Raw genomic sequence first — 24,513 nt, forward strand, 5'->3', positions numbered from 1 at the left:
TCACTCCCTGCCGTCCCCGAAGAAATAATACAACGTAGCTGATTAAGAGAGGGCTTCCTGTGAGAGCCGTGTGATGGGTGTCTGAGGACAGCATCTCTCCCAGCTTTCAGGCTGTTTTTAAAATTATAACTCATTCAAAACTTTTAAAAATACAAAGAAATGAATTGCTAGAAAAATGAAACAAACTCAAGGCCAGGGTTTCTCAACCTGGGCACTACTGATGTTTGGGATCAGATAGTCCTTTGCTGGCGGGCTGCCTGCACACTGTAGGATGTTTAGCAGAATCTTTGGCCTCTACCCGCTAGATGCCAGTAGCACCTCCCAACCCCAGCTGTGACAACCAAAAATGTCTCCAGACATTGCCAGTGTACCCTGGGGAGCAAAAGTCACCTTTGGTTGAGGACCATTGTTCAAGACCTACAAAACACAAGCCCTGACTTTTCATTATTAGATTCAACAGACGTAAAAGTACTCTATCAAATTGCTGTAAAAGTTTCTGAAAACTCCACATTTCTGTACTTATGAGGGATGGGTGACAGACGCCTCCTGGAGCAGCACTATTCAGTCCCTTCCTTCACAGAAAGGAAAACTGAGGCCCCGATCAGGGTCCAGATAAAATGTGCCGTTAAAACACATTTAAAACTTTAAGGAACATGTCTGAGCATTGGCTTTTCCTCTCCTCTCCCCAGCTCACCTGCAGCAGATGATGTCATCCAGCCTGCTGCCCCCACAGACCAGGAAAACCCACCCTTAGCTGCCTCTTCCCACCATGGTGATGTCATTGGCCAGGTCTCTACGAATCTGACAGCCCAGAGGTATGTGGGGGCTGGGGCGGGGGCTGGTAGTGGGACCTCAGGGCTAATCCCTCCCCACTCCATCCCTCCCTCTTCTCACCAGCAGTCCTCCCCCCCCCACGGGGTCTACACACCTATCCCGAACAGGTGTGTGCCAGGGCTGGCCTTAGGAATGACCTGAGGGGACACTAAGGAGACGCTCCACCCCACACACAAGGGCCATTTTAGAGATTTTTTTCCTTGTGGCTTTCAGGCCTTCTATTTAAAATAGAAATTACTTTTGTAATCTTTTGGTGGCAGTCAGAGAAAATAGGAGTCGGTGGCACACTGGGAGAGGAGCCAGGTCTGGAACCCGGACCTGGGGCTTTGCTCAGCACCAGGGCCTGGAGTCCTGGCTGCGTCACCCCCGCCTGTCTTCCTTCTCCTGGGCCTTCACGCCCCGGCGAGCCCACACTGCTCACAGTTCTCTGTCTACACTGTGCCTGGCCAGGTTCGGGCTTCGCTCTCCCTCTGCCTGTGGACTTTGCGTTTAAACTAGGCTTGCTCAGAATCAGCCTCAGGACTCAGCTCAGATGTCAAATGTGTCTGTATAGTCACATGTGCAGACATGTACGTCTGCATGTGTCTCTCTGCACACACACACATCTACGTGTGTCCCTCTATACCTACACACAGATACACACATTTTCATTTATATTTATATCAGTACAACAGCTGCTTTTTGCCAAATATTGCACGGCACTGGGGAAACCATGGTGCATAGGACAGAAATGGTCCCTTCCCTCCTAGAGCTCACAGCCTGGCGTTCCCTTCTCTCCCAGCTGAGAGGAGCCTCCCTCTGAACTCCCCAAGTCGCCCGAGTCCCCACCCCTCGTGTCGCTGCCCCTCACAGATAGCTGTAAACTGCATGTGTCTAACTCTGTCTCCTCTGCTAGACTGTGAGCTCCTTGAGGGGAGGAACTGGTCACCTGTCACCTCGGGAACCTCAGCACCCAGCCTGGCACAGGCGGGCCCTGGGGGAATGTTGGTGACAAACTGGACTAGAGGGGAGCACGGGGAGGGCCACCCCTCGGGGAGCAGACAGTGGGTTCCAGGCAGGCCGCCTCCTAAGCTGGGGGGAGGTCTGCCTGGTGGAAGAGGAAGAAGAGTGGGGGGTGGACGTGCAGGAAGCCGCAGGCCACAAGCAGATGTTCTAAGGCAGCTACACCTGGCGTGGGACTCGGAATGTTCCTTTCACAGGTGGAGCCAGCCATAGTTTTTATTTATGTGAGTTTAGCTTTTCAAAGGAGAGGCCCTAGCTAGGGACTGAGGCCCCCAGCACTCAGAGAGTATATGGAAGGTTCCAGTAAGAAGTCAGGCACCCTCCCTTCCTACCTCTCCTCCACCCCACCCCCCATGCTGCTCCCGTTTGACTCCCTGACCCCACGTGTCAGACAGGCCGGGGACCTCTGGCTGAAGCCAGTGGGGTCCGCTCTCCCTTAGTGAAGCCGGAAGGGAGCTGAGATTATCCGATGCTGCCATTTACAGTCAGAGACACAGAGGGACTTGGGAGGATAAGGATGAAGGGGGGCTTGGTTGGGGGCTCTCAGGAGAGCTGCAGTCCAGTTGGGGGTGTGATAGGTGCTTCTGAAGTCCCCTCCCTGCCTCGAGACTGCATTTAAAATGACTTGTCCCAAGCCCCCCGTAGGTGAGGGATGCCTGCTCTTTTTTTTTTTTTTGATGCCTACTCTTAAAGCTCCTTTTGCCTGGACACTTCCTGTGCTCCAAGCGCCTTGCTGAGAGAGTTACACCAAGTGTCTCGGTAAATCCTTGCGACAACCGTAGAAGTGGGAGGTACTGTCATGAATGAAAATGCTGTTTTACAGTGAGCACATGGCCAGTAAGTGGCAGAGCTGGGACTGAAGCAGGTCCTGAACCCCCCGCTGGCAGAGCTGTGGGGAGAGCCAGGCTTCCTTGTCACACCATGCCCTGGGGTCCTGTCTCCATCCCTGGCCTCTCCCAAGTCCAAGGGAGGCAACACTACTAAAGTGGTGAAGTTGTGTCACCTACGACCCTGACCAGGTGTGACCACAGAGTGCAGGAAGGACCCGGGGCTGAGCACGGGCATGGATAGTATCTGTGCTGAGGACTCGGCCACCCTTTTGGCTTTATCTCCCCGTGGAAAGATACAGGCAGATGTCCGGACAGAGTGAAGGCCTGATTCAAACCCAGAAATCTGGGAGAGTGTTTGACTGAGGAAGGGGTGATTCTGGTGCCTTGCCAGTGTTATTGAACATTTACCTGGAGGATTATTGTCTCATTTTTACTGGAGATTGGTAGAAAAGACACAGTGCTGATAGCAGCAGAGATTGGTCTGACTTTGGTTACCAAATGCGTGTGCAAATACAGCCAAGCCATATTACTCTCAGATTCTGTTTGAGAACTTGCCTATGCACTATAGTTTATTTATCACCCCAGGATCAATACTTGTGGCTCTTTCTGTCGTTTGTGGACATGTGCAGAGCGGTGGAACCTGAGTCACGTGCTGGCCCCTTCTTGGCTGAGGTCGCACGAGGCAGCGTTCAGCCTCCCACTCTGTCATCCGGGGTCCTGTTCACTGTATATGGAGTGCCGTGTCTTTTGTACTTTTGTGCTTTTCGTTATGATTTTGCTGTTTAAAACAGCCCCCAAGCACAACGCTGAAGTGCTGTCTGGTGTCCCTAAGTGCACGAGGCTGCAACTGCTTCACGGAGAAAATCCGTGTTAGGGGAGCTTCCTCTGGCCTGAGCTGCGGTGCTGAATGCTGTGTGTCCAGGGTTCGTGAGTCAGCGTTATATGTTAAAGAAGACGTCTTTACGCAGAAACACACATGAAGCAAAGTTATGTTAGGATGGATTGGCTGGTGAAAATGTGCCCAGAGGCTTGTAGGAACCTGACCCTGTCTTTCCTCTAGGAGCAGTGGTTCTGTATTTGCTAATTCATTGTTCATAGTGACTTTATAGAACATTACTGTGAATAGCCAGAATCAGCTGTACCTGACCTTGCCCATCTGCTGGCATCACTAAGAAGGGCATTCTGGGTGTGCAGAGGTGATTTTTTTAACCTCAGGAGTGGCCCTGCCTCCCCACCCCACCGAGGGATCCCTCTTTACTTCCTGCTTTGTGTAAGGACAAAAGCAGAGGGGGGATGGCCAGGGTGGGGGAATAACACTGGGCACAGGGAAGGCAATCACAGTCCTTGTGAGAAGTTGGCCTCTTTGCAGAAGCGGGGTTGGTGATTTAAATTTAAAAATTTAATTCATTAAAATTTCAAAAATGTGTTTTAGGCTGGCCAGTTAACTCAGTTGGTTAAAGCGTGGTGTTATAACACCAAAGTCAAGGGTTCAGATCCCTGTACACCCCAGCCTCAAAAAAAAAAAAAAAAAAAAAAAATTACTGAGAAAAGAAAAACAAGAACAGAACAGGCCTCTCTCCTTTCTTCTCCAGTGCCTGCTAATTCTTTGGTGCCTCATTCTTAAATTTCAAGAGCTCTTCTTCCTGGATAACAAAAAAGGAAGAACAAAAATATCTGAGTTGTTTCTCAAACAAAGTGAATGGGTTTTTGATGCACCCCTTCTCTATGATTAAAACCACTGAGGACATTGAAACTTGTTCCCTCCTCAGGGAGGAGCCCGTGAAGCTGCTTGGGGTGGTTGAGCTTCTGTTTTGCTTTTGGCATGCCGGGATGGCACAAAAAGCTAGACCCAGATCTTCTAGAACATTCTACAAATGACTGGATTTCCCGTGGCCACTTGTACTCTCATCTGTTCAGTATTTTCATTTTTTTAAAAAAGCAGAATGGTTTTTCAAATGAAACCTTCTGGCAGTACCACCATGTATTAAACAGTGAAATGTGGCACTCTGGTTACATCCAGGAACCTCCTGTTCTTTTCCCACAGTCGGGAATCCAAGCAGAGGCGTCTCCTTAGTCCTTGAGGATGCCCGTTGACCCAGATGGAAAACTACTCACCTGACTCATGTTAAACTGTAGTGTGCATGAAAATAACCTGGTGACAGACAACCCAGATGGCCGCCGCCCCCAGAATCTGATCAGGAGGTCTGGGAGCAGCCAAGACTGCATTTCTTTTTTTTTTTTCCCCGGTGACCGGCGCTCAGCCAGGGAGTGCACCGATCATCCTTATATAGGATCTGAACCCGCGGCGGCGGGAGCGTCGCCGCGCTGCTAGCGCAGCACGCTACCGAGTGCGCCACGGGCTCAGCCCCAAGACTGCATTTCTAACGAGTTCCTGGGTGCTACTGGTCTGGGTCCACACTTGGAAGGGCGCTGGGTGCAGGCGTTCTTGCCCAAATGCTTTTCTCCTCACTTTTAACAGTTATTAATGGCTAGTCACAGCTCCTCAGGATTGGAGACGCCTGACCCAGCAGCTCGTAGCTGAAGTGTCTGACCTCTGATTTCTGACAAAAGAGCCAGGGGTGCAGGGAGGGCCCGCTCAGCATCCCAGCCTCACTAGAGAGTTTCCAAATTCAGAAGCACAGTTTAAAATTTTCAGGACTTGAAAGCACAGGGAATTCATGTTGACTTACAGCTTGTTTTTCCTTTTGCTCCCAGAGCGAGTGGTTTATTTTGGCTTTTTCTGTTTGCACAATAAAACTTTTTTTTATCTTCCAACCATGGGTATGCCTAAGTGGTTCAACTACCTCACACAGCCTAGTTGAACTTTTATTTAAGCAAGCACCTTATTAAAAACTGAGCGATAAAGTGGAGGAATTACTTTTTTTTTTTTTTGTCTTTTTCGTGACCGGCACTCAGCCAGTGAGTGCACCGGCCATTCCTATATAGGATCCGAACCTGCGGCAGGGAGCGTCGCTGCGCTCTGAACGCTGCACTCTCCCGAGTGCGCCATGGGCTCGGCCCGGAATTACTATTTTTTAATTTAGAAAAGGGATCACCCGAGCCTTCTCTGAGTAGCAGAATTCCTTTGTACTATGTAAAAGGTGCATTGATGTTCATGAATCATATTTATGAGACCAGTACCCTGTGTACTGAGTAAATTGGGGTGCACTTATGTATTTGTACAGAACCTTTGAGGTTTTAGTGTCCAGCCAGCTATTATGAGGTTAAACCACATAAATTGCCACTCTGGCCATTGCCAAATATTAACAATTTCATGTGGTTTAAACTAACACATGATTCTGTTTTTGTTTTGATTTTTCATGGTTCTTGAGTTGCTTTATCGATGTAGTTAGATTTTGACTTTCTGAATAAAAGGTTAAATCTTGGCTATCTGAGATGTCTTCTTTTGTCCTCTGGATCCCCACCCCTGTATCCTCTGTAACAGGGACCTTCCTGGGGTGCTCAGCCAGAAAAAATTCAGGAGGCCTCTGAGGAAGGTCTGTTGTGCTAAATGCCTTCCAGATGGTGATATGAAATGGGAGGTAAGATGCTGTTGGCCTTAGGAAATCTTGCACCTGGGCAGAGGGCCCATGGACTGCTGGTGATGATGGTGGGAATTCAAAACCTGAATGATCCAGCCCAGATCAAAGCCTCTCCTATAGTTTGGGGATAGTGTTTATGACTTTTTCTCTAGTTAATCTTTTCTTTCCTGCTTAAGTTTTGCTTGGGCCAAGCTTAAAAGTAATTTCTCTCTTCTGAGCACAGACTCACTCTGTGAAGGGAAAGAGGATCAGCATGTGCTGAGAAAGAATTGACCAGCCAGTTCAGGGTTAATGGTGCGGGAGCCAGCGCCCCGCTGGAAATCTGCAGATCAGCGTGTTTGGGGGCTGTTCACATCCTCACATGGCATGGCCGGTGTTCACATGCCGGTGGATTCAGTAGTGACTAGAAATGTCTAGATGTGCCTGCCTCGGAGTTTCCAGCCAATTTACAAGCATCTCTCAGCACCTTCTGGTTTTGACCCTGGAGCTAGCTTTTCAGTGGCCCCGTTCCGAGGTGCATGCTGTATCTACCATTTCTGAGACTCTATCGAATCCAGGGCCTCCGTCAGACTGAGTGTCCAGTGTGCCTGTCGACCAAGCCTAGCTCTCCAGACTAACATCTTCAAAGCACTTTTCTTTCTGGGGCTTGCATCTCACTTTCGATCTGAGCCCAGTGTTTGGCCTTAACGCTTGCCCTATTACGTGATCGTGTACACTTGGGGATTCAAGAAGAAAAAAAATCAAGAGGCCTGTGAGGAAGGGCTGTTGAGCTAAATGCCTTCCAGATGGTGATGTGAAGTGGGAGATAAGATGCTGTCGCCCATCTGGCCTGACAGGACGTGATATGTTCAACTTGCACCTCGGGGGCCGTTACCACCCTCCCATGACAGCCTGGGCCACTCTGGTGTTTGTCCTTTGACAGGACTTAATTTGGCAACTCCAGTGGATCTCTGAAATGAAATTTGCTATCAGTTCAGTGAGAAATCTGCCAAGAAGGACTCAAAAGCCCTGAAGAGGGAATCAAAGGACAACAGTTGCTGACAGCGTCTCACTGTGGCCTGATGGACTTGCAGGGCTGTCAGCTGAATGCAGGCCCTGGAGGGATATTCTCTGTTGTGTATGGCTGGAGACTGTAGCCAAATAGTTAGTGAGGCCAGTTGTTGTTTGTGAGGACCTTGGTAAGGAACTAAAGCAGGGATGTCAATCTCTGATCCACTGGCAGGGGTTCCCTAGGGATCTGTGTTAAGAAGGATTCTGAGGTCTTGTCCAACTGGGCTTTGTGGGAAAAAAGCCTTGATCAGTAAGTCGTGTCTGTCTGCTGAAAGTATGTGCTCTCTATTTGTTGACAACCCTGTCCTAAAAAAATAACAGGTTTAAATTAAGTCAACGCTGGTCATTATGGTGGCTGTGGAGGCATGGATGTGAGGGGACAAATCAGGAGGCAGGCACAGCAGGATGTCCCAGGAGTCCTGTTCGGAGAGGTGGAAGGCCTGGAGCAGCAGAGGTGGCCGAACAGAGAGGATGGGTTCCAGAAGGAGAAGGTGACTTGGCTGGAAGGGTTCTTGAGGGTGGCATCGGGGTGTGAGAACCGAAAGTCAGGACAGTTCTGAATTCTAGTGCCAGGGCCTGGCCGGCTGGTGGTGCCAGCCACTACTGAGCTGGGGAATTTGGGGAGGAGGAGAGTCAGGAGAGAAGAGCAGGAGTTCTGTTGCGACCAGGGGCCATCTGCCGATGCCCATGTGTTAGTGTTTGGGTGGTGAGTCACTGAGCGGTTCCCTGTTGGGGCCTGACCTCCTTGGCCACTGGGGACGGGCCAACAGCAGGCAGTGGAGGGAGGGGAGACGCAGTCCTTAAATGAGCTGTTGAGTCATTTGTTTGGTGCCTTTCGCTAGTGAGACCAGGCCAGGGCAGGAAGGGTGTGACGTGGTGGTCCTGGGCCAGCAGAAGGAAGGGAGGAGGGAGAAGTGAGGTGGCCTTTCAGGAACTGGAGTGGGTTTAAGGACAGCTAGGATCACCAAGCCACAGAGCTGAGGTCGAGCTGGTGGGTGAGCCTTAATTGTGTTGCCCAGTGCCTTTGCAGGGTGGGGCAGCAAATGGGTTTGTAGCCTTCGGGCCATCCTCATCAGATCTCAGGGGTTGTCTTTGTCACCGTGCCTCACCCCCTGGAGTTTGCATTGTTCTGATTAGCTTGGGGCCACAGATCTATGGTAGCGGCTCCCCCCCCCACCTCCCCCCCCCCCCCCCCCCCCCCGCCAGTGTTTTTAGATGAAAACCTGTCCTTGCAGTTTGATAACTGCAAGTTTAAAGTAACAGAACCACAAACAATATCACCTTTCCTCAACTTACATGAAATTAAATAAAATTTTAGTGGGTTGTGTGTGAGTGGAGGAAGGGGCTCTGCCAGTGTAATTTCTTGAGTAAGCTAAATGCTAAAAGTTTGCATTTGTAAGTGCTCTGTTTGCTGATTATGCCTAAGTGTAGGCTTCCAAAGTGCAAAAATGGCTCTTTTAAGGAGCTTAAACAGCCCCCCAGTAGTATGCAATATTCAATTTGAGCCACTCTTTTGCAACATAAATTATTTCAGCCACTATTCAAGATGTTACAAATCACAGTTTGACAACTAAGCACTTGTGGATTGACCTGTTCTGGGCTCACCAGGGTCATTGCTTTCTGCTCTGTTTTTCTCCTCGTTTCTGTGGGGCCCAGGGGGAGCAGACAACGTGGGTTCCAGCCCTGGCTCCGCTCCCGACACTGGGTCACAGCCAGTTGGAGCACTTGTGGGCTGTCCCTCTCACAGCCGGTTGGAGCACTTGTGGGCAGCCTGGTGGACGGTGGGATCATGGGGTGCATGGGACAGATGCAGCCCCTGTACTCAGGGAGCTTATGGGGTGGTCTCTCTGGGGATAAGACAGACATTAGATAAACATCTTAACATCTGATATGTGTCACCGAGGAGGGGCATAGCGGCTTAGAGGTCTGTTAGAAAGTGGACATGCTGGTCATGATGAGGCCGGGCACACAGCCCCGGGCACACCTGAAAGGTGAGGAATTGCTGGCCTGGTGAGGGGAGGGGGCTGCTATTCTGGGGGGAGGCTGGCAAGGAGCAAGGCAGGGGCCGGATCCTTTGGAACCCACTAAGCTGTGACAGAGCTTGTGGGCAAGACTGGGAGTCCTCTTTCCTCCCAGTGTGTGGGGTGGGTGCAGGTAGCAGCTGCCCTCCAGGCCAGGATGCCAGCCTTGTGGGCAGGGGTTGAGAAGATGGAAGTGAACAGAACCCAGAGACACAGAAACCCACGTGTGCCCGACTTCTGCAGCCTGGCAGCTTCCTGCAGGTGTTTAGCCCCAGAGGGAAAAAATGATCCTCTACTTCAAGGGCTGTGAAACCTCCAACCCCTGCCGCCACCTCAGGCCGGTCTTGGGTTTCAGACCCTTGGTGCTGAGTCATGTGATTCCAGCCCCACCACCCTGCCATCTCCCCTGTGGGCAGCACTGTGGATGGCTGAAGAGGCTGGGAGGGCCACTGCGCTGGAAACTGTCCCCAGGCTTTAGTCTGCAGACGTTATTGCTAGTCTCGATTTTTGCCAACTGGGAAGATCAGAAGCTCTTTCGAGCTCCAAGCCTGTCTTTGGCTTTTTCATGTGTGTTCCAAGTGCTGCCCCAGGAGGCCCCTGCACTCCGAGTGGTTCCCTGGATGTCCAGTAGGGGGCACTCACCCATTACACGAGCGCATCACTCTGCTTTGGAAATCCTCCCCCGAGGTCACAGGGAAAAGCTGTGTCAACAGGTCCCCGTGCAGGTTCCTTGATTTCTCATCAGCCTTTTTTGCCTGGACTTTTCTCAGCCTCAGATTTTTGGGGCAAAATCCTGGGGAGGTGGCCAAGTTGTGTTTTCTTAATTCACAGTTTCATTGTCTATAAAAAATTATTAGAAATCATCATATAAAAAACTTCTCCAACAAAAATCAAACGAGAATTCACAAAGTGTCTGAACACCTGAGCTGCCTCCGTTAAAGCCGCCCCACATATGCTGGAACCTAACAAGGGAGGAACTTCAGGGCCTGACTTGAAGCCACCGCCTCCACCGTGCATGAGTGGAGGCCGGGTGAGGAGTCCTGGGGAGCAGTGTGCTGGGCCTCTAAATAGTCCAGTCTGTGCACGAGGGTGGGGGGTGAGTGGGGCCTGATGAATGTGCCATTAATGAGCTGAGTTCCATTTGGAATAATTCTCCCATTGTGTCCCCAGCGCCTCCCCAGCTGCTGTCTGTGCGGATCCCGCTCCCCCGGCCTCAGAACACGCGGCCTCTCCTTCTGTCCCAGCTGGTGATGCAGTAGAAGCTTCCACTCCCTCCTGCCAGGATCTGGCCAAGGACCTAAGCAGGTATTGTGTGAGCTCCCCCTCCGCAACAGCTGTTCCCAGAGAGCAGGAGCCCGGTGGTCTCTTCCCTGGGTTGTGGGACAAGCTGCGTTTAGGTGTTGACACTTTGGTCCTGTGATACTATGTCTCTGATCATTTGGGCTATGGCTGATCTGAAGTTTGCCTTTGCCAGGTAGCTCTTCATGTGAACATGGGGTGCTCTGTGTGAGCAAGAGTATTAGTCAGGGTTCTCCAGAGAAACAGAATCAAGAGGATGTGTTTATGTATATACAGAGGAAGACAGAGAGAGAGATTTATTTTGAGGGATTGGCTCATGTGATGGTGGCACTGGCAAGTCTGAAATCTGCAGGGCAGGCTGGTGGGCTGGAGACCTAGGGAAGAGTTGATGTTGCAGAGTCCAAAGGCCATCTGCTGGCAGAATGTCCTGTTCTTTGGGGGTAGAATATCCTGTTCTTAAGGCCTTTGTCTGATTGGATGAGGCCCACCCTCATTATGGAGGGTAATCTGTTTTTCTCAAAGTCTACCAATTTAAATGTTAATCTTATCTTAAAAATACCTTCACAGCAACTTGGAGACTGGTGTTTGACCAAATATCTGGGTTTGATGGCTCAGTCAAGTTGACACTTTAACCTTTACAGCAAGTATTTGGAACTCCTGTTTCTGTGCAAGCAGCCAAGCAGTTGGTTCTGATTATCAGCCATTCTGCTGAGACGTGAAAGCCCCCTAAAGAGCATTCTTAGACAGTTTTTTGTGGAGAGCCAAATAGGCCTGGGTGTGCTGAGAGGTGCAGGTCTGTGCCGCAGGGGAGTTCCTGCTGGCTGGGGAGGCACACGCTGGAGAGCTAAGCTGCAGTAGGGGGTGAGAATATAATGATGCCTAAAGTGCTAGGTGACCACCTGCCAGACCAGAGTGTGCAGAAGTAATAGGGGGATCAGGGGAAGGGAACCTCACCACACACAGATGTGGTACTAGAACACTCAGGAATGAGGAAGTGGGCATGGAGCTGGACCAGCATCTCTCTTATCTGGATGGCGCTCCTGGAGCATTAAGCGCTTTCCTGTCCATTATCTCCTGGGATCTACCTGCAGCTCCATTGGTCCTGAGTCCCAGGGTGAAGAATTTATCTGTGATCCCTCAGCTCATCCCTGGCAGAACAGGAACTTTCAACACCCCCTGCTTGGTTCCACTGCAGTGCTTTGTCTCCCATGGCCATGGGCTGAGAGTGGGAATGTGTGGGAGGTTGCTTTTGCGGTGGTGAGATAGCATGAGCAGAGGTGAGGAGCAGAAATATTCACAGGTGTTGGGGAGATACCCTTGGTTTGTCTTGGGCATAGTAGGTGCTAGATCGGATATGTTGGAAGAGGAAAGAAAATAACTCTTCTTATGTATTCTGCCCTTTGGCTTCTTAAAAGGTTAAACACAAACCTACCATGTGACCGAGCAATCCAACTTCTAGATATTTACCCATGAAAAATGAAAACATATGTCCACCTAAAAACCTGTATGCTTTTAGCAACTTCACTCATAATAGCCCCAAAATTGAAACGACCCAAATGTCCGTCCACTTGTGAAAGTATCAACAGATTGTGGTATACGTACCCTGTGGAATACTACTCATCAATAAAAAGGAGCAAACTACTGATTCATGCAACAAAATACAGGTTGAGCATCCCAAATCTGAAAATTTGAAATCTGAAATGCTCCAAAATGCTAAGCTTTTTGAATGTCAACATGATGCTAAAAGGAAATGCTCACTGGGGCATAATGCAAATATTCCAAAATCTGAAACACTTCTGATCCCAAGCATTTTAGATAAGGGATACTCAAATGCAGTAGGCTTAGAAAAAGGCCAGACTCCAAAGGCTGTATGATCCCATTCATACGATATTCTGGAAGAGGCAGGACTATAAAGAATGGAAGACATCTCAGTGGTTGCCAGGGGTATTGACTACACATAGGCATGAGGGACATCTTTGGGGTGATGGAAATGTTCTGTCTTAGTTATGGTGGTGTTTACATGACTACGTGTATTTGCCAAAATTTGTGTAACTATATACCTAAAAAGAGTGAATTTTACTATTTTAAGGTATAAGTTACACCCCAATTAAAAAAAAAAACAAACACAAAAACCAAGCTTATCCAAGGGCTAGAATAGATTTTCAATGAAATGTGAAAGAAAAATTCCACCCTCCAGACCCTTCCCTGATGCAGTCTGGGGTCAGAGATCATCCCTGGTGCCTCCTGGGACTGGTAGATATGAGTGGAAGCCGTTTGCTCCGGGCCCTTCTCTCTTAGGGTCGCCAGGGCTCCATCCTCTCAACCTCTCATACAGGGTACACTGGGTGATCTCTCTCGGGTGTTTGTCCCGTGGGGCCCACTGTGTGTGGGTTGCTTCTGAATTTCACTCATTTACGTGTCTGAGCATTCAGCAGCATGAACTTAGGGCCACTCTGGGCCAGGCACTGTGCTAGGGGCAGGACATGGAGGTCCAGAAGACAGGTACCACCCTGCCCTCGTGGAGCCTCCAGCCTGCTGGAGAAGACAGGCACAGACAAGTGGGATGGAGAAGAAGGGCAGTGCCCTGGGTGGATGCAACCTGCAACCTACTTTGGGTGCCTGGGCACAGCTTCCCGGGGGAAACGACTGCGAGCTGAAGGCCGAGTGGGTTGAACTGCAAGTGGGCTTGGCTGGTGCTGAGCAGAGTTCACCGGGGGAGAAGAGAGATTGCTGGGGCAGGGGACAGCATGTGCGAGGACCCTGAGGAAAGAGAGGTCATGGCAGGACAGCCAACCTGAAAGACGCCCCACTGTGCCTGGAGCCTGCGGAGAAGCGGGAGTGGACAGCAGGTAGGGCCAGGCTGTTGGCCCACGGTGGGCCATGGAGAGGATTGGGGCTTGAGCTTTTGCTTCCTTTGGTAGAATATTTTTATAGATTTTTTTTTTTAAAGAACAATTTATATTTACAGAAAAATCGAGAAGATCGCATAGAAAGTTCTCATTTATCCAAGTACATTGTTTTCTCTGTTAAGATCTTAACAACAGTATGGCAGTGTTACTGGGGCCACTCAGCTTGTGGCTGGGTTTGCTAAAATTTGTTACCAGGCACACAGGTCCAGCTGCCCACCCCCTTTTAAAAACAAACCACCCCAAAGTCAAATGTTGGTGAAAATGGAAGTTAGCTTTTATTCAGGAGATGACTTGAGCAGAGAGGTTAGGCTAACCCATCTCTCCAGTAAACCTGAAGGAAATGGCCAGACTAAAGCCATCTCCAAGACTCAGATTTACTGAGGGGTTTTTAAAGACAGAGCCAAGGGAATGGAATGTGGGAAATGAACAACAGGAAGGAAGGGGACATGAGCTGTGAGGGCTTCATGCAAGGTCTCAGGTGCAAGGTCTCTCAAGACTCCGTCCAGTTTCTGCTCGCATCCTTGGTATTGTCTAGTAGTCCTGCTGGATAGCATGTGCCTCGTTGCAAGTCTGCAGCTTCAGACTGATTGGAAAACTTTACATTCATGCAAGTAATGTCATCTTGCCCCATAAGTAAGGTTCAAAATATGAAATAACCATGGGAAAAAATGGAACTCAAAGAGATACATGCCAAGAAAAAAAACTGTCCCTTTAAAAATCTTTTAGAGCCCATGTGGTTTTAAGTCCCAGCATGGCTTCAGTCCTGCTCACTCCCACAGTAATTTGGTAGAATTAATGAACCAAATTGATACATTATTATTAACTAAAGTCCATTGCTTATTCAGATTTCTTTAGTTTTTCTCTTATGTCCTATTTTCTGGTCCAGGATCCCATCCAGGACGCCACGTTGCGTTTAGTCTTCTCTTGCTTGTAAGAGTTTCTCAGACGTTCCTTGTTTCTGATGCCCTGGACAGTCTGGAGGAGCACTGGTTAGGTATTTTGTAGGGTGCCCCTCTGCTGGGATTTGTCTGATGTTCTTCTCCTGATTAGACTCAGATTATGGCTTTTTGGGCTGTCACTTTCATGGCATCATGTCAGGGGTATGTATCATCAACATGGCTTATCATGGTTGATGTTGACCTTGACTGCTTGGCTGACATCATGTTTTTGGGGTTTCTCCCTGTGAAGTTACTCTTTTCCCCTTTTCCATACTGTACTCTTTGGAAGGGTCACTACATGCAGCTGCACTGAAGGGATGGAGAGTGAGCCTCTGCCTCTTTTAGGGCGGAGCATTTACTTAAATTATTTAAAATCCTTCTGCACAGGAGATTTGTCTCTTCTCCCCCATTTATTAATTTATTCAATCACTTATTTACGTCAGTATGGACTCATGGTTATTTATTTTATACCTTGGGATATAATCCAATACTATTTAATTTTGTTGCTCAGATTGTTGCAGCTTTGGCCATTGGCTCCCTGGGCTTTCTTTTAAGAGTGTCCAACACCCCGAGGCGGGACAGTGATATCAAGACATTTGCATTTTTAAAGGATCTGGCTAGTTGCTGGGCAGGGCTGGAGAGATTTCAGGACTGACCAGGCCCCCATGCCCTGAGGCTCTGTGCCCTGGCCTGGTTGGACAGGATAAGGGACACCTGTGGTTCCATTGCCTTAAGTACACCTTCCAACTCCACTCTCTCTGTGGTTGTTTTTAGCCATGGGGCTGTGGCCTGGATCCGGATCCAGGTAAATCATGTCTTTTCCCCTCTGCTGAGTCCCTGGAGGTTTTCAAAGCAAGTTTAACAAATGCAGAGAGGATGCACAGGGCTGGAGGGTTAGCTCAGTTGGTTACAGCGTGGTGCTGATAACACCAAGGTCCAGGGTTCCGTCCCTGTACTGGCCAGCTGCAAAAATAAATAGATAGATAGATAGACAGAACTTTTTGTTTCACTGAAATGGAAGTCATTATTCATCCAGCCTGCGCCAGAGTCTGAGGTCCTCGCTGGTGTCATGATTTGGAGTGCGTCTTCCCTCGGTCCCCACTCCCAGCCAGCCTCTCTTGCAGGAGCTGCGCACAGGCAGCTGTGGTGCCCCCACATCTGTGACTGTGTCTTCCCTCTTTGGGCTTGGAGGAGAGCAGCGGGGCTGCGAGACCTGGTGTCTCGGCAGAGAGAGCTCCAGCACATCTTACTGCCAGTCGACAGACGCTCTGTCCTTGTGGACAGGCTGGGTGGCTCCTGCTGCCTCCTCCTGCCTCTCCTCTTGGGGCTTCCCATTCGCACCGCAAAATGGCTCTTCTCCAGGAGTTTTCACACTCCCTTCCCCCATGCCCATTGGTGATCATTAGACCACAAGCCTTGGGGAGAACAGATGTGACTTTGAGAGGGAGGAAAGGGAGGCGGTGAGGAGGAGGGAAAGCCTCTGCCTCTGCTTCCCAGCCCTGCCGGAAGCGAAGAGCTTGTCCTGGGAGAGAAGGAGGCCTTCCCCTCTCCTCCAGCTGGCTGTCCTGCAGCCTCGCACGGTCAGCAGATCGCCCCGGTTTTGCAGAGCTGTAGGAGGCCTAAACTGATAGTAAGAATGTCCAGGAATGCAACTCGAAAGCCCTTGCCCACACCAGCCACAACTGACCCCGGGGGCTGGTGGCACAGAGCCTGGCATGCTGACACCTGGGACCAGTGGGGTGTGAACCCTCACAAACATCGTCCCTGTTCAGCGCTGGCCACCTCCCACCTTCCCTGCTGGGGACAGCTGCCCTTTAGAAATTGGTAACTTGGAAACCTGCCCAAGGGCTACCTGGATAGGTGGTAAGAAATGAGTTGGGAGAAGCAGCTGAGTGTCTGGCAAAGAGGAGGCCGGCTCCTGGTGACAATGCAGCACCCCTTGAGAAACGCTGCCCTGAACTGCAGCCTGTCAGGTGCAGCATGGCCTGGGCCGCCACACTTCCTGTCCCCTCTCTGCTCCCCACTCTGCCCAGCCTTGGGCAGCCTGCCCCAATTGCTGCCATCTCCCTATCAACACTTCTGCAAGACTTGAGCAGGAGAGGAAGGGTAGAGACCTACTCCCTGTCCCCACCCCCGCCCCCCAGGTTACAGGAGTGAACTCTCTGAAAAATCCGGCACTTCCCCACACTCTGGGCCAGTTCCTTTGCCCGCTCCCCAGCCTAGCGGTTCATTTCGCAAGTGGTGTCAGGGCGACCCTCTCTGTCTTACCAGGGAAAGGTGTTGGGTCCTCTGGGCTGAGGATGTCTGGGGACTAAATTCTGCACTGACCATCCTGGGGTCTCATCCAGCGTCACTCCTTGATTAGGTAAGCTGGTTTTCAGTCATTGTCCTGCCTCGAGACCCACTTGTTCCAGGGCAGACTGGGCATGCACATGCTCCCCAGTAGCACCTCCCTAGCCACACCAGCGGAGGCAACCTGACCAGGCTCTGCTGGCGCTTGCCCGGTTCCATGAGTGTGGACAGTGCTGGGGTGGCTGCTGAGAGGCTGTGTTTGGAGCTGGCCATGTCATGTTGACTTTGGCGTGGAGCACAGGCAGAGGGAGGGCATGGCCTCACTATCCAGGGCTCAGAGAGAAGGCAGCTTCCTCGATCTCTCTCGTGGTCCCAGCCCTGTAGTTCTTTTCCCTCTTCTGGGCGGGGATGAGAAAGAGCTGCAGTCCAGCAGCACACAGCTGGGGGAAGCGCAGAGCTGCAGCTTTGGGATCTCCTCCAGGGCTGGAGTCCCAGGGTCCCGAGAGCAGCCTGGAAGGGAAGTGGGCTCAGTGAGAAGCAGATGTGCAGTGGGGCTTGAGGGGTCAGCGAGGGTGTGGCTGAAAGGCCCAGCACAGCATCAGCTAGGTGGAAGGTTCCAGGGCGGTGTGGGGCCCCTTCTTGTCTTGAATGGGGTCAGCTGAGGCCAGGAGCCCATCCTTCACCTGCAGCATGGCTACGCAGTGATGGCCCTTGGCCCCATGTTACGTCAGCAGCCACTTTATAATTTTAGGTTTCTGCACTTTGGGAGGCCACTTGTCCTCCAAGCCAAGTACATGCTCTTGAGACCCCAGACCCAGCTGGAGATGGAGAAAAGGGGGTTTCCAGGAGCAGGCCTGGTCACAGACTGCCCCAAAGGAGCTAGAGAAATAGACCCCCAAACCAAGGGAGGAGCTGGGGCAGAGGCAGGGTCCCAGAGAATAGGGTGGGACAGGGTATTCTCTCCAGACATGCCCAGCTCAGTACCCCTGCCCGCCTGAGTGCTCTGCCTGTTGTAAGCCAGTCAGTTTCTATAGTACTTTGACTCATGAGGCAGAGCCACAGGCCTGCTGCTGTCAGGATCAGGAAGCGGTGAGTACTTGAATCTAGGTGGAATCATGTCGTCACTCTGGTGTTCTCTTCTGTCTGTTTGCATTTTTTGGTCCATCCATCCATCCATCCACCCACCCACTCAGCAGATACATCCCGGATGGATTCTGTGCCACAGAATAGGCACGATGCTGTGGGGGAAGGAGCATAAGGCTGGAGAGACCTGCCCCTTGTCTCATTTATGAGCTGTGTGACATTGGACAAGTTACTTGAACACTCTGAGCCTTGATTTACCCATCTTTAAAATGAGGCTAGTAGTACCCACCTCCTGGGGGCAACTGTGAGCAGTAAATGTATATGGAGACTGTGGCTCAGTGCTTGGCTAGTAGGACGCATTTAATCAATGTTGGCTTCCCCTAACTCCCGACGGTGCTGGGGGTGCTGGGGGAAAGGACAGACACAGCTGTTGTGTAAACGACACAGCATAATTCAACATGATAAACTCTCCAGTAGAGTTGAGAACAAAAGACCCAAGAGAGGAGAGCACCCATCCCTGCCTGGAGAATTTGGGAAGCTTCCCAGGGGTGGGGGCGTCCACATTGGGTTTTGCAGCAGGAGCAGGTGTTTGCTGAGGGCGAAGAAGGGCTAAGGTGCTTCCAGGAGGGGGGCTGAATACGCCCAGGCTTGGGGGTGTGGAGAGGCCCAGCAGATTCAGGCAGCAGGGCCAGCAGCCAGAGTGGCAGGTGGTCGCCAGACATGGAGGGGCTGCAGCCAGACTGGGCGTTTGCTAGGACCCAGGAAGTGGAAGGAAACTTGTCTCCCCTTTTCAGGCAGGGGAGAGTCGGGATGGAGTTGAGTTTAGGGCACATCTCTGCTGGCGAGGAGGATGGTGGATGGAGAGGAAGGGTGGAGGTCAGAGGACCATGTGGAGGTTGTGACCATGGTCTAGGTGGGAGGCGACAGTGGCTGTGGGATGGAGGGGATCTGACTCTGTCTTTGTGCAGGCCTGAAGCCAAGTGCTGGGGATACAGAGGCAACCCTGCAGATAATGGGCCACACTCTTTCTAAGCGTGACTCTGCAGGGACAACTGCTCCTGGGGTGGGTTGTGATTCGGGGCAGGGGCTCGCCCACTGGTGCAAGTCGCCAGGGCGTCAGGCCGGGCACCAGCATTTCCTTCCCTTGCTGCCCTAGGCTGGGGATCAGGGCCAGAGGGCTGTGATTCTCCACGTGGTCCCACCAGCATGGACAGCCTGGTATATTCTCCTGGGCTAAGAGGCAAAGGATGGCTGGCTCTTTGGGGATACCTCACCCACCTCATGCCTCATCTTGGTGCCCCCACTCCCTGTTCTTTGTCCAAATACCCATCTCACCGGGGACTTTGCAGAAGCACAGGGTCCTGCCTGCCTTCCTTAGGTTTAGGTCATAGGGCCGAAAGCCAGTGAACAGAAAGCAGAATGATTTCTGAAAGAGGGATGGAAGATCCCAGCCTTTACCTTGAGATGTTAAAATAAGCAAACACACAAAGAACAAAGAAACATAAACAAAACAAAAACAAAAGGGGGAAGTCTTCCAGGTTGGAAGACCCACAGCCCGCTCAGAGTATCTTTGCCCGAACTACAGGGAGATGTTTTACGTCATGGCCAGTACACGCGTGCGGACACACGTGACTGGCACAGAAACTCCCTTACTTACCAGGTGGGATGCATGAATATCCCATTCTATTCTATTCTTAAAAAAATATTGATTGGCACCCTCTGCATCGATGCCGTGATTCCCTCATGCACTGTGCCTGCTTCATTTCCAAGAGGAGGAGGCTCTTCCCTAGGTCGGCACGTGGTACTGTGGGCCTCTGCCAGCAGAGGCTGAGACTGTCCAAAAGGACATAGTTTGGTGTGTGGCTGCACCATCTTCCGTCCTCCTCTGTAATCAGAACACTGACTGTTGCGATGCCATTGGCAGGACTCAGGGAGGGACCTGGGACCCTGCTGGAGAAAAGGAGAGGCAACAACCTTATAGGCTCTGGCTAGGATTGGGTTTCAAGTTCACCCTGGAGAATAGCAAAGTGACTGTAGCTTTCTTACTTCATAATCAGGGTGACAGCTTACAGTTATCGAGTACTGTCTATGTGCCAGGCACTTAGAGAAATGCTTTAGACATATACTTCGTCTCTTATAATGTCCACAACATCCCTGTCCGGCAGATATTTTTCCTATTCCCATTTTATAGGTGGGAAAACTGAGGCTCAGTAAGGTTAGGACCTTGGCTGAGGTCACAAGCTCCGAGGGCAGAGCTGTGGTGGGGGCAGTTTGGATTGGGTCGTCCCCTGTGGCCTCCTCCAGGAAGCCCGCCACCCACCAACTCCTCTGCCTAGTTGGGGAGCTCTGGGCTTGGCATCGCAGAGATGCTGTGAGAGGCAGTGAAGCAGGGACACCAGGTCCTCCCCAGGCCAAAGTGATTTCCTGCTTTTTCATAAAACAGCCATGGCAGCAGCTAACGTGTATTGAGCACTTGCTGTATGCCTGGCCCTACCATGCCGGGGGCTTTTCTTATGTTATCTCATTTAAACCTTGCAACCTCCATGTTGTAGAGGAGGTATTATTTATTATTTCCTTTGCACAGATGAGAAAACCGGGGCACAGAAGGGCTAAGTAATTTCTCAGGGTCAGTTTAGGGATTCAGGTGAGTGAAAGAGTTTTCCTGTTACCCATTAATCTTTTTGACTTAGGTGTCTGAAGAACAGAGTTTAATTCAAACTTGCTGTCAAGCACCCAAGCTGCCTTTCTCTCCCCCAAATCACAAAAACAAAGCCAAGACCTGCCACGAGGGAGAGTGTTGAGGTCGGGGAGGCTGGAGAACGTGGCTCTGGGCTTCCTGTGATGCCTGGGGGCTCCTGACAGCTCTGGAAGCGGGAGCTAGGCCCCTCCTACTGGTGACTTCGTTGAGGTTCCTTAAGCTCTGCCATGGTTGGAATCAGTCTTGGTTTCCTCCTCCCTCCTCTGCGTCTGTAAGTACAGGTCTGTCCACACGTCTCTCTCCATCCATATATTCGCATAGATACTGAGGGCCTCCCACGTGCCTGATGCTGGGCCAGGTTCCCTCATGGAGCTGACCTTGCTGGGGCATGGCCAGGCAAGGCAATCACTGCACAGTGGAAATGCTCATGTAAAGGGTGAGCCCTTCATGTTTTTCTAGATTAATAGCTTAAAGAGATATAAAAATATATAAATATACCACACATTTATTTTGTACCATTGTTTTACTAGTAGCCAGCCTCTGCAAGCTGTCAGGAAACCTGGTCACGTCTGTGTCCACCTGTCTCTGGCAACATTTCCTTAAGGTCAGCAGGAGGAGGCAGGAATTGGGTCAGTCTGTTATCCCGGAAAAATGGTCTTCACATGTACAAATCAATTCCTAAAGCGCTGAGTGTTTAGAAAAAATAATCCCTTATCCTCAGACACAGTTACAAGCTAATTGCAGCCAGCCGCGGTTAGGCAGGGTGTAGAGGGAATTACACTGACGGAGCCTCTGGGATGGTTATGGAAAGAGGAGATATTTTTAGGGCTTGGTTGCACACATGCACAAGCACACACACATGCACAAGCGCACACACACATGCACAAGCGCACACACGTGCACGCACGTGTGCTGACACACTCATTCACTCACTCTGCCTGCAGGCGTTATGCTGTCTGTCCAGCGGTGCTCAGGGATGCTATTTCTGGCCCAGTGTTCTGGATTTCTGTTCCTTCCCAGAGCCTTGAGTCAGCAGTTCTAGGCTTCGGTGCCTGATGTTCACTGTCCTGCTTGCGAGTAGTGCGGGCCCATGCCAGGATCTGTGTCGAAACTTGTCAACCATGGAAAGAAATTCACCCCAGAGCCACCAACAGGGGCCTGCCTGACTGAACAGGGGCAATCACTGGTACCCACTCTCTCTGCTTAAAATGAGAACTAAGAGGTTTGGAGCTTCTGAATTTGCTTTTTGGCATTTTCATCTTGGAAGCATTTCCATCCCGAATGGTTTCACCAGGCTGTGGAAGAGAACCCCTCCCACTACATCCTCAACCTGTTTCTCCAGTCGGGCTTCAGAAACCAGCTTCGCTGTCGGTTTTGGCAATGGGAGGTCCCATCTCTGTTTACAACAGAATGTTTTCCTTAAAAGGCCTTTTAGTCCTAGTACAAAGTAGCCTCTAAAACCAGTAAATTTAAGCTCGAGAATAACTCAGTGTATTAACACATCGACATTCAAGCTAAACACAATATTAAAGCTCTTTTTAACAAGAAACAAAACATTTTTATAGTGCTTATAGAATGTTCTGTTCTTCCTGGTAATAGTTCGCTGAGAAGAAAGATGCATAGTACTGGTTATGCTTTTGATCCTAGACAGAAGCAATTACCTGGCCCAGGTGAGTCCATCGGTTCTTTCTTCCCAGGTTTAGAATGAAACTTGACTCTATTTCTAAGTAGGAGCCTGAATGTTGGAGGTTGGGGTCTGCCTTGGGCCAACCTGTTTGTTTTTACCTCTTATCTTAAACCTGGTCTATAAAGATGGCTAAGGAAGGGTGTTTGGATGATCCGAAGAAAATTGTTTCCAGAGAAAGGCCACTGAACCCACTTAATAAATCAAAATTTTATGGTTAATAGTGGGAGAAATGTCTGGGACTTTTACCTTGAAAAGAAATGAAAAATTATGAAAATGATTTTATTTTATGTATAACAAAATATAGACTTTAACGATAACCATTCGCTGCTGCTTAGAATGAACGAGGAGTTTGGCCATATTTGCTGCTGAATTTCCAGGCTTGTGTGTTCTTCACGTTGTGCTCGTGCAGCTCAGGCAGAGTCGCTTTTCCATGAGCAGTTCTGAAGGGCTTCTCTCGGCTCTTCTCTCGTCATGTCCTCTCTTCGAAGCCACTTTCTGTCCTGATCCTGGCCAGGTTTCTCCTCTTCGCTTGTTCACAGGTCTGACTCTGCATTTCTCAGTGGTTTCAGGTGGGTTTTGAACACTTTGCCGGGATCACTTCCATTGACTCCATGACATCCTGCATCTGCTGCCGGGGTTCAGGTTTGCTTTGTGGTCGGTGGCATTGTATATTTAGCCCTTCGTTCAGCAGGAGACTGACTGGCAGAGACTCATGAGGCCGGGAGGAGTATTTGAGGAGGCCCAAGTCTGTAAGTGGTTACTTTGTTGAAGATGAGCATGAGATGAAGGGGTCCTACCGCTCCCCCTTGCTTCCTCTTGTGTAACCTTGTTACTGTGTAAACATGGGTGGTTGGGACCCTCGATTCAGGATGGAGCTACTGGAAACATCGTCCTAGGAACCTTGTAGTTTTCTGATTTTGTTGCTTGCTGGGGGAGCTGAGCAGCTCCTGATACACTGATGGAGTAGCCATATGAAATTGAATATAGTATTGGTGTAAGGACCTTAAAGAAACCATCATCCACCGTGTACAGACAGTCACCTGGGGGAGGACCTGTAGGAGAGAGCATGGAAAGTCAGTTACAAGAAAGCTGCTCACCTGCTGGATTTCATGAATCACATAACTGATCATGGTTGTTGCACTTTTTGCTTTGGCTGTTGGGAAACAAAGAGCCAGACTTGCAGCCTGATCTAACAGGGGCTCAGGCTGGTACTTCGGGGCTTAACCTCACCCCATCTGGCTTTCATCCACCTTTTCTACCTGAATTTCCTTTTGCTCTCTTGAATTGCAAGCTTAAGCCCTTTTTGACATTAGGTAGGGTATATTTTCTAAAAAGTTATCCCCAGAGTGTCTCCTACCATTTCCATCTTAAAAGAGCTGAATTAATTTGATTAAAAAAAGGATTGTGAGGATCTTATTTACTCTTCTTGGATGTGGTATTTGTGATACTGATTTCTTTTTCATGTATGGTGAGACTTCTCAGTACTAACTTAACTTTTGCATAGCCCTGGGATTTTCAGGGCTGGCCTTCTTTCCTTCTAGGAATCAAAGATTAAAAATGTATCCTGAATTCTTAATAGTAAAATAAAAATGAGTCTCATCTGTCTTTACTGACTTCTTTGCTAGCACATTTTGGGTTACCTCCCTGGGTCTAATAGTAAAATCCTAACCCTCAGCGTCTATCATAACTTAATTGAAAGGGCTTTTTTCCCTTGAACGGTAGCCTCTGGAGCTGTCCTTGCTTGAAGGGAACTTTGAAAGGTCTCATGGGTAAATATGGAGAAGGTGGTAAGGAAGGTGTTTAACAGATTAGCCCTTTTCAAGGAGAGAACAAGAGAACCTTCGGGAAAAGATCGGATTCCATCTGAACCTGTGCTCAGCCCAAGAAAACCACTCAGACTCCCAAGGGTGAGCACGTGAGATTTAATGCTGGCTCGCAAGAGATAAATGGAATACTGGTGGCCCTGGAAATAAAGGAACTCACTGATCTTCAAGTCTCTGTTCATCCTAAGATTGAGGACTTTCGCCAGGACCTTTCCCCATGTCCTCTGAGGTTTCATGCATTATGTTTATGGGGCTCTGGCTGTGCAGGGGACACACGGAGTGGGTGGAGAGCAGAGACACCAGACACAGACATACGGGTAACCCGAGACCCTAAAAAGGCAAGAAAGTGCCAGAGTGTAAATACGCTGGCAGCTGAGAGAATGGGAAGAAAGACGTCTGTGGCCTGGGTATGGAGCAGACCATCCCAGCAGCTGGGACTCGATCCTTGGGAGGAGTTGAGAGAGATGAGAAGTTGGGGAGGGGGTGCTTCCTTGGTAGTGAGGTC

At 50.1% G+C, this 24,513-nt stretch overlaps 1 protein-coding gene across 12 annotated transcripts in view; it reads left to right on the top strand.

The window, feature by feature from the left end:
- Nucleotides 1-24,513, top strand: part of TACC2 (transforming acidic coiled-coil containing protein 2) — a 208,862-nt gene that overhangs the window by 101,317 nt on the left and 83,032 nt on the right. For 11 of the 12 annotated variants that reach the window (XM_063103235.1, XM_063103245.1, XM_063103238.1 and 8 more), the window contains 2 exons: nucleotides 690-815; nucleotides 10,450-10,584. In XM_063103235.1, the coding sequence (XP_062959305.1) occupies nucleotides 690-815; nucleotides 10,450-10,584 (261 nt within the window). The remainder of the gene's footprint in view (nucleotides 1-689; nucleotides 816-10,449; nucleotides 10,585-24,513) is intronic. The other variant, XM_063103246.1, reaches the window with a different exon arrangement.

This window comes from Cynocephalus volans, chromosome 7 (assembly GCF_027409185.1).
Source record: "Cynocephalus volans isolate mCynVol1 chromosome 7, mCynVol1.pri, whole genome shotgun sequence".
Lineage (NCBI taxonomy): Eukaryota > Metazoa > Chordata > Mammalia > Dermoptera > Cynocephalidae > Cynocephalus > Cynocephalus volans.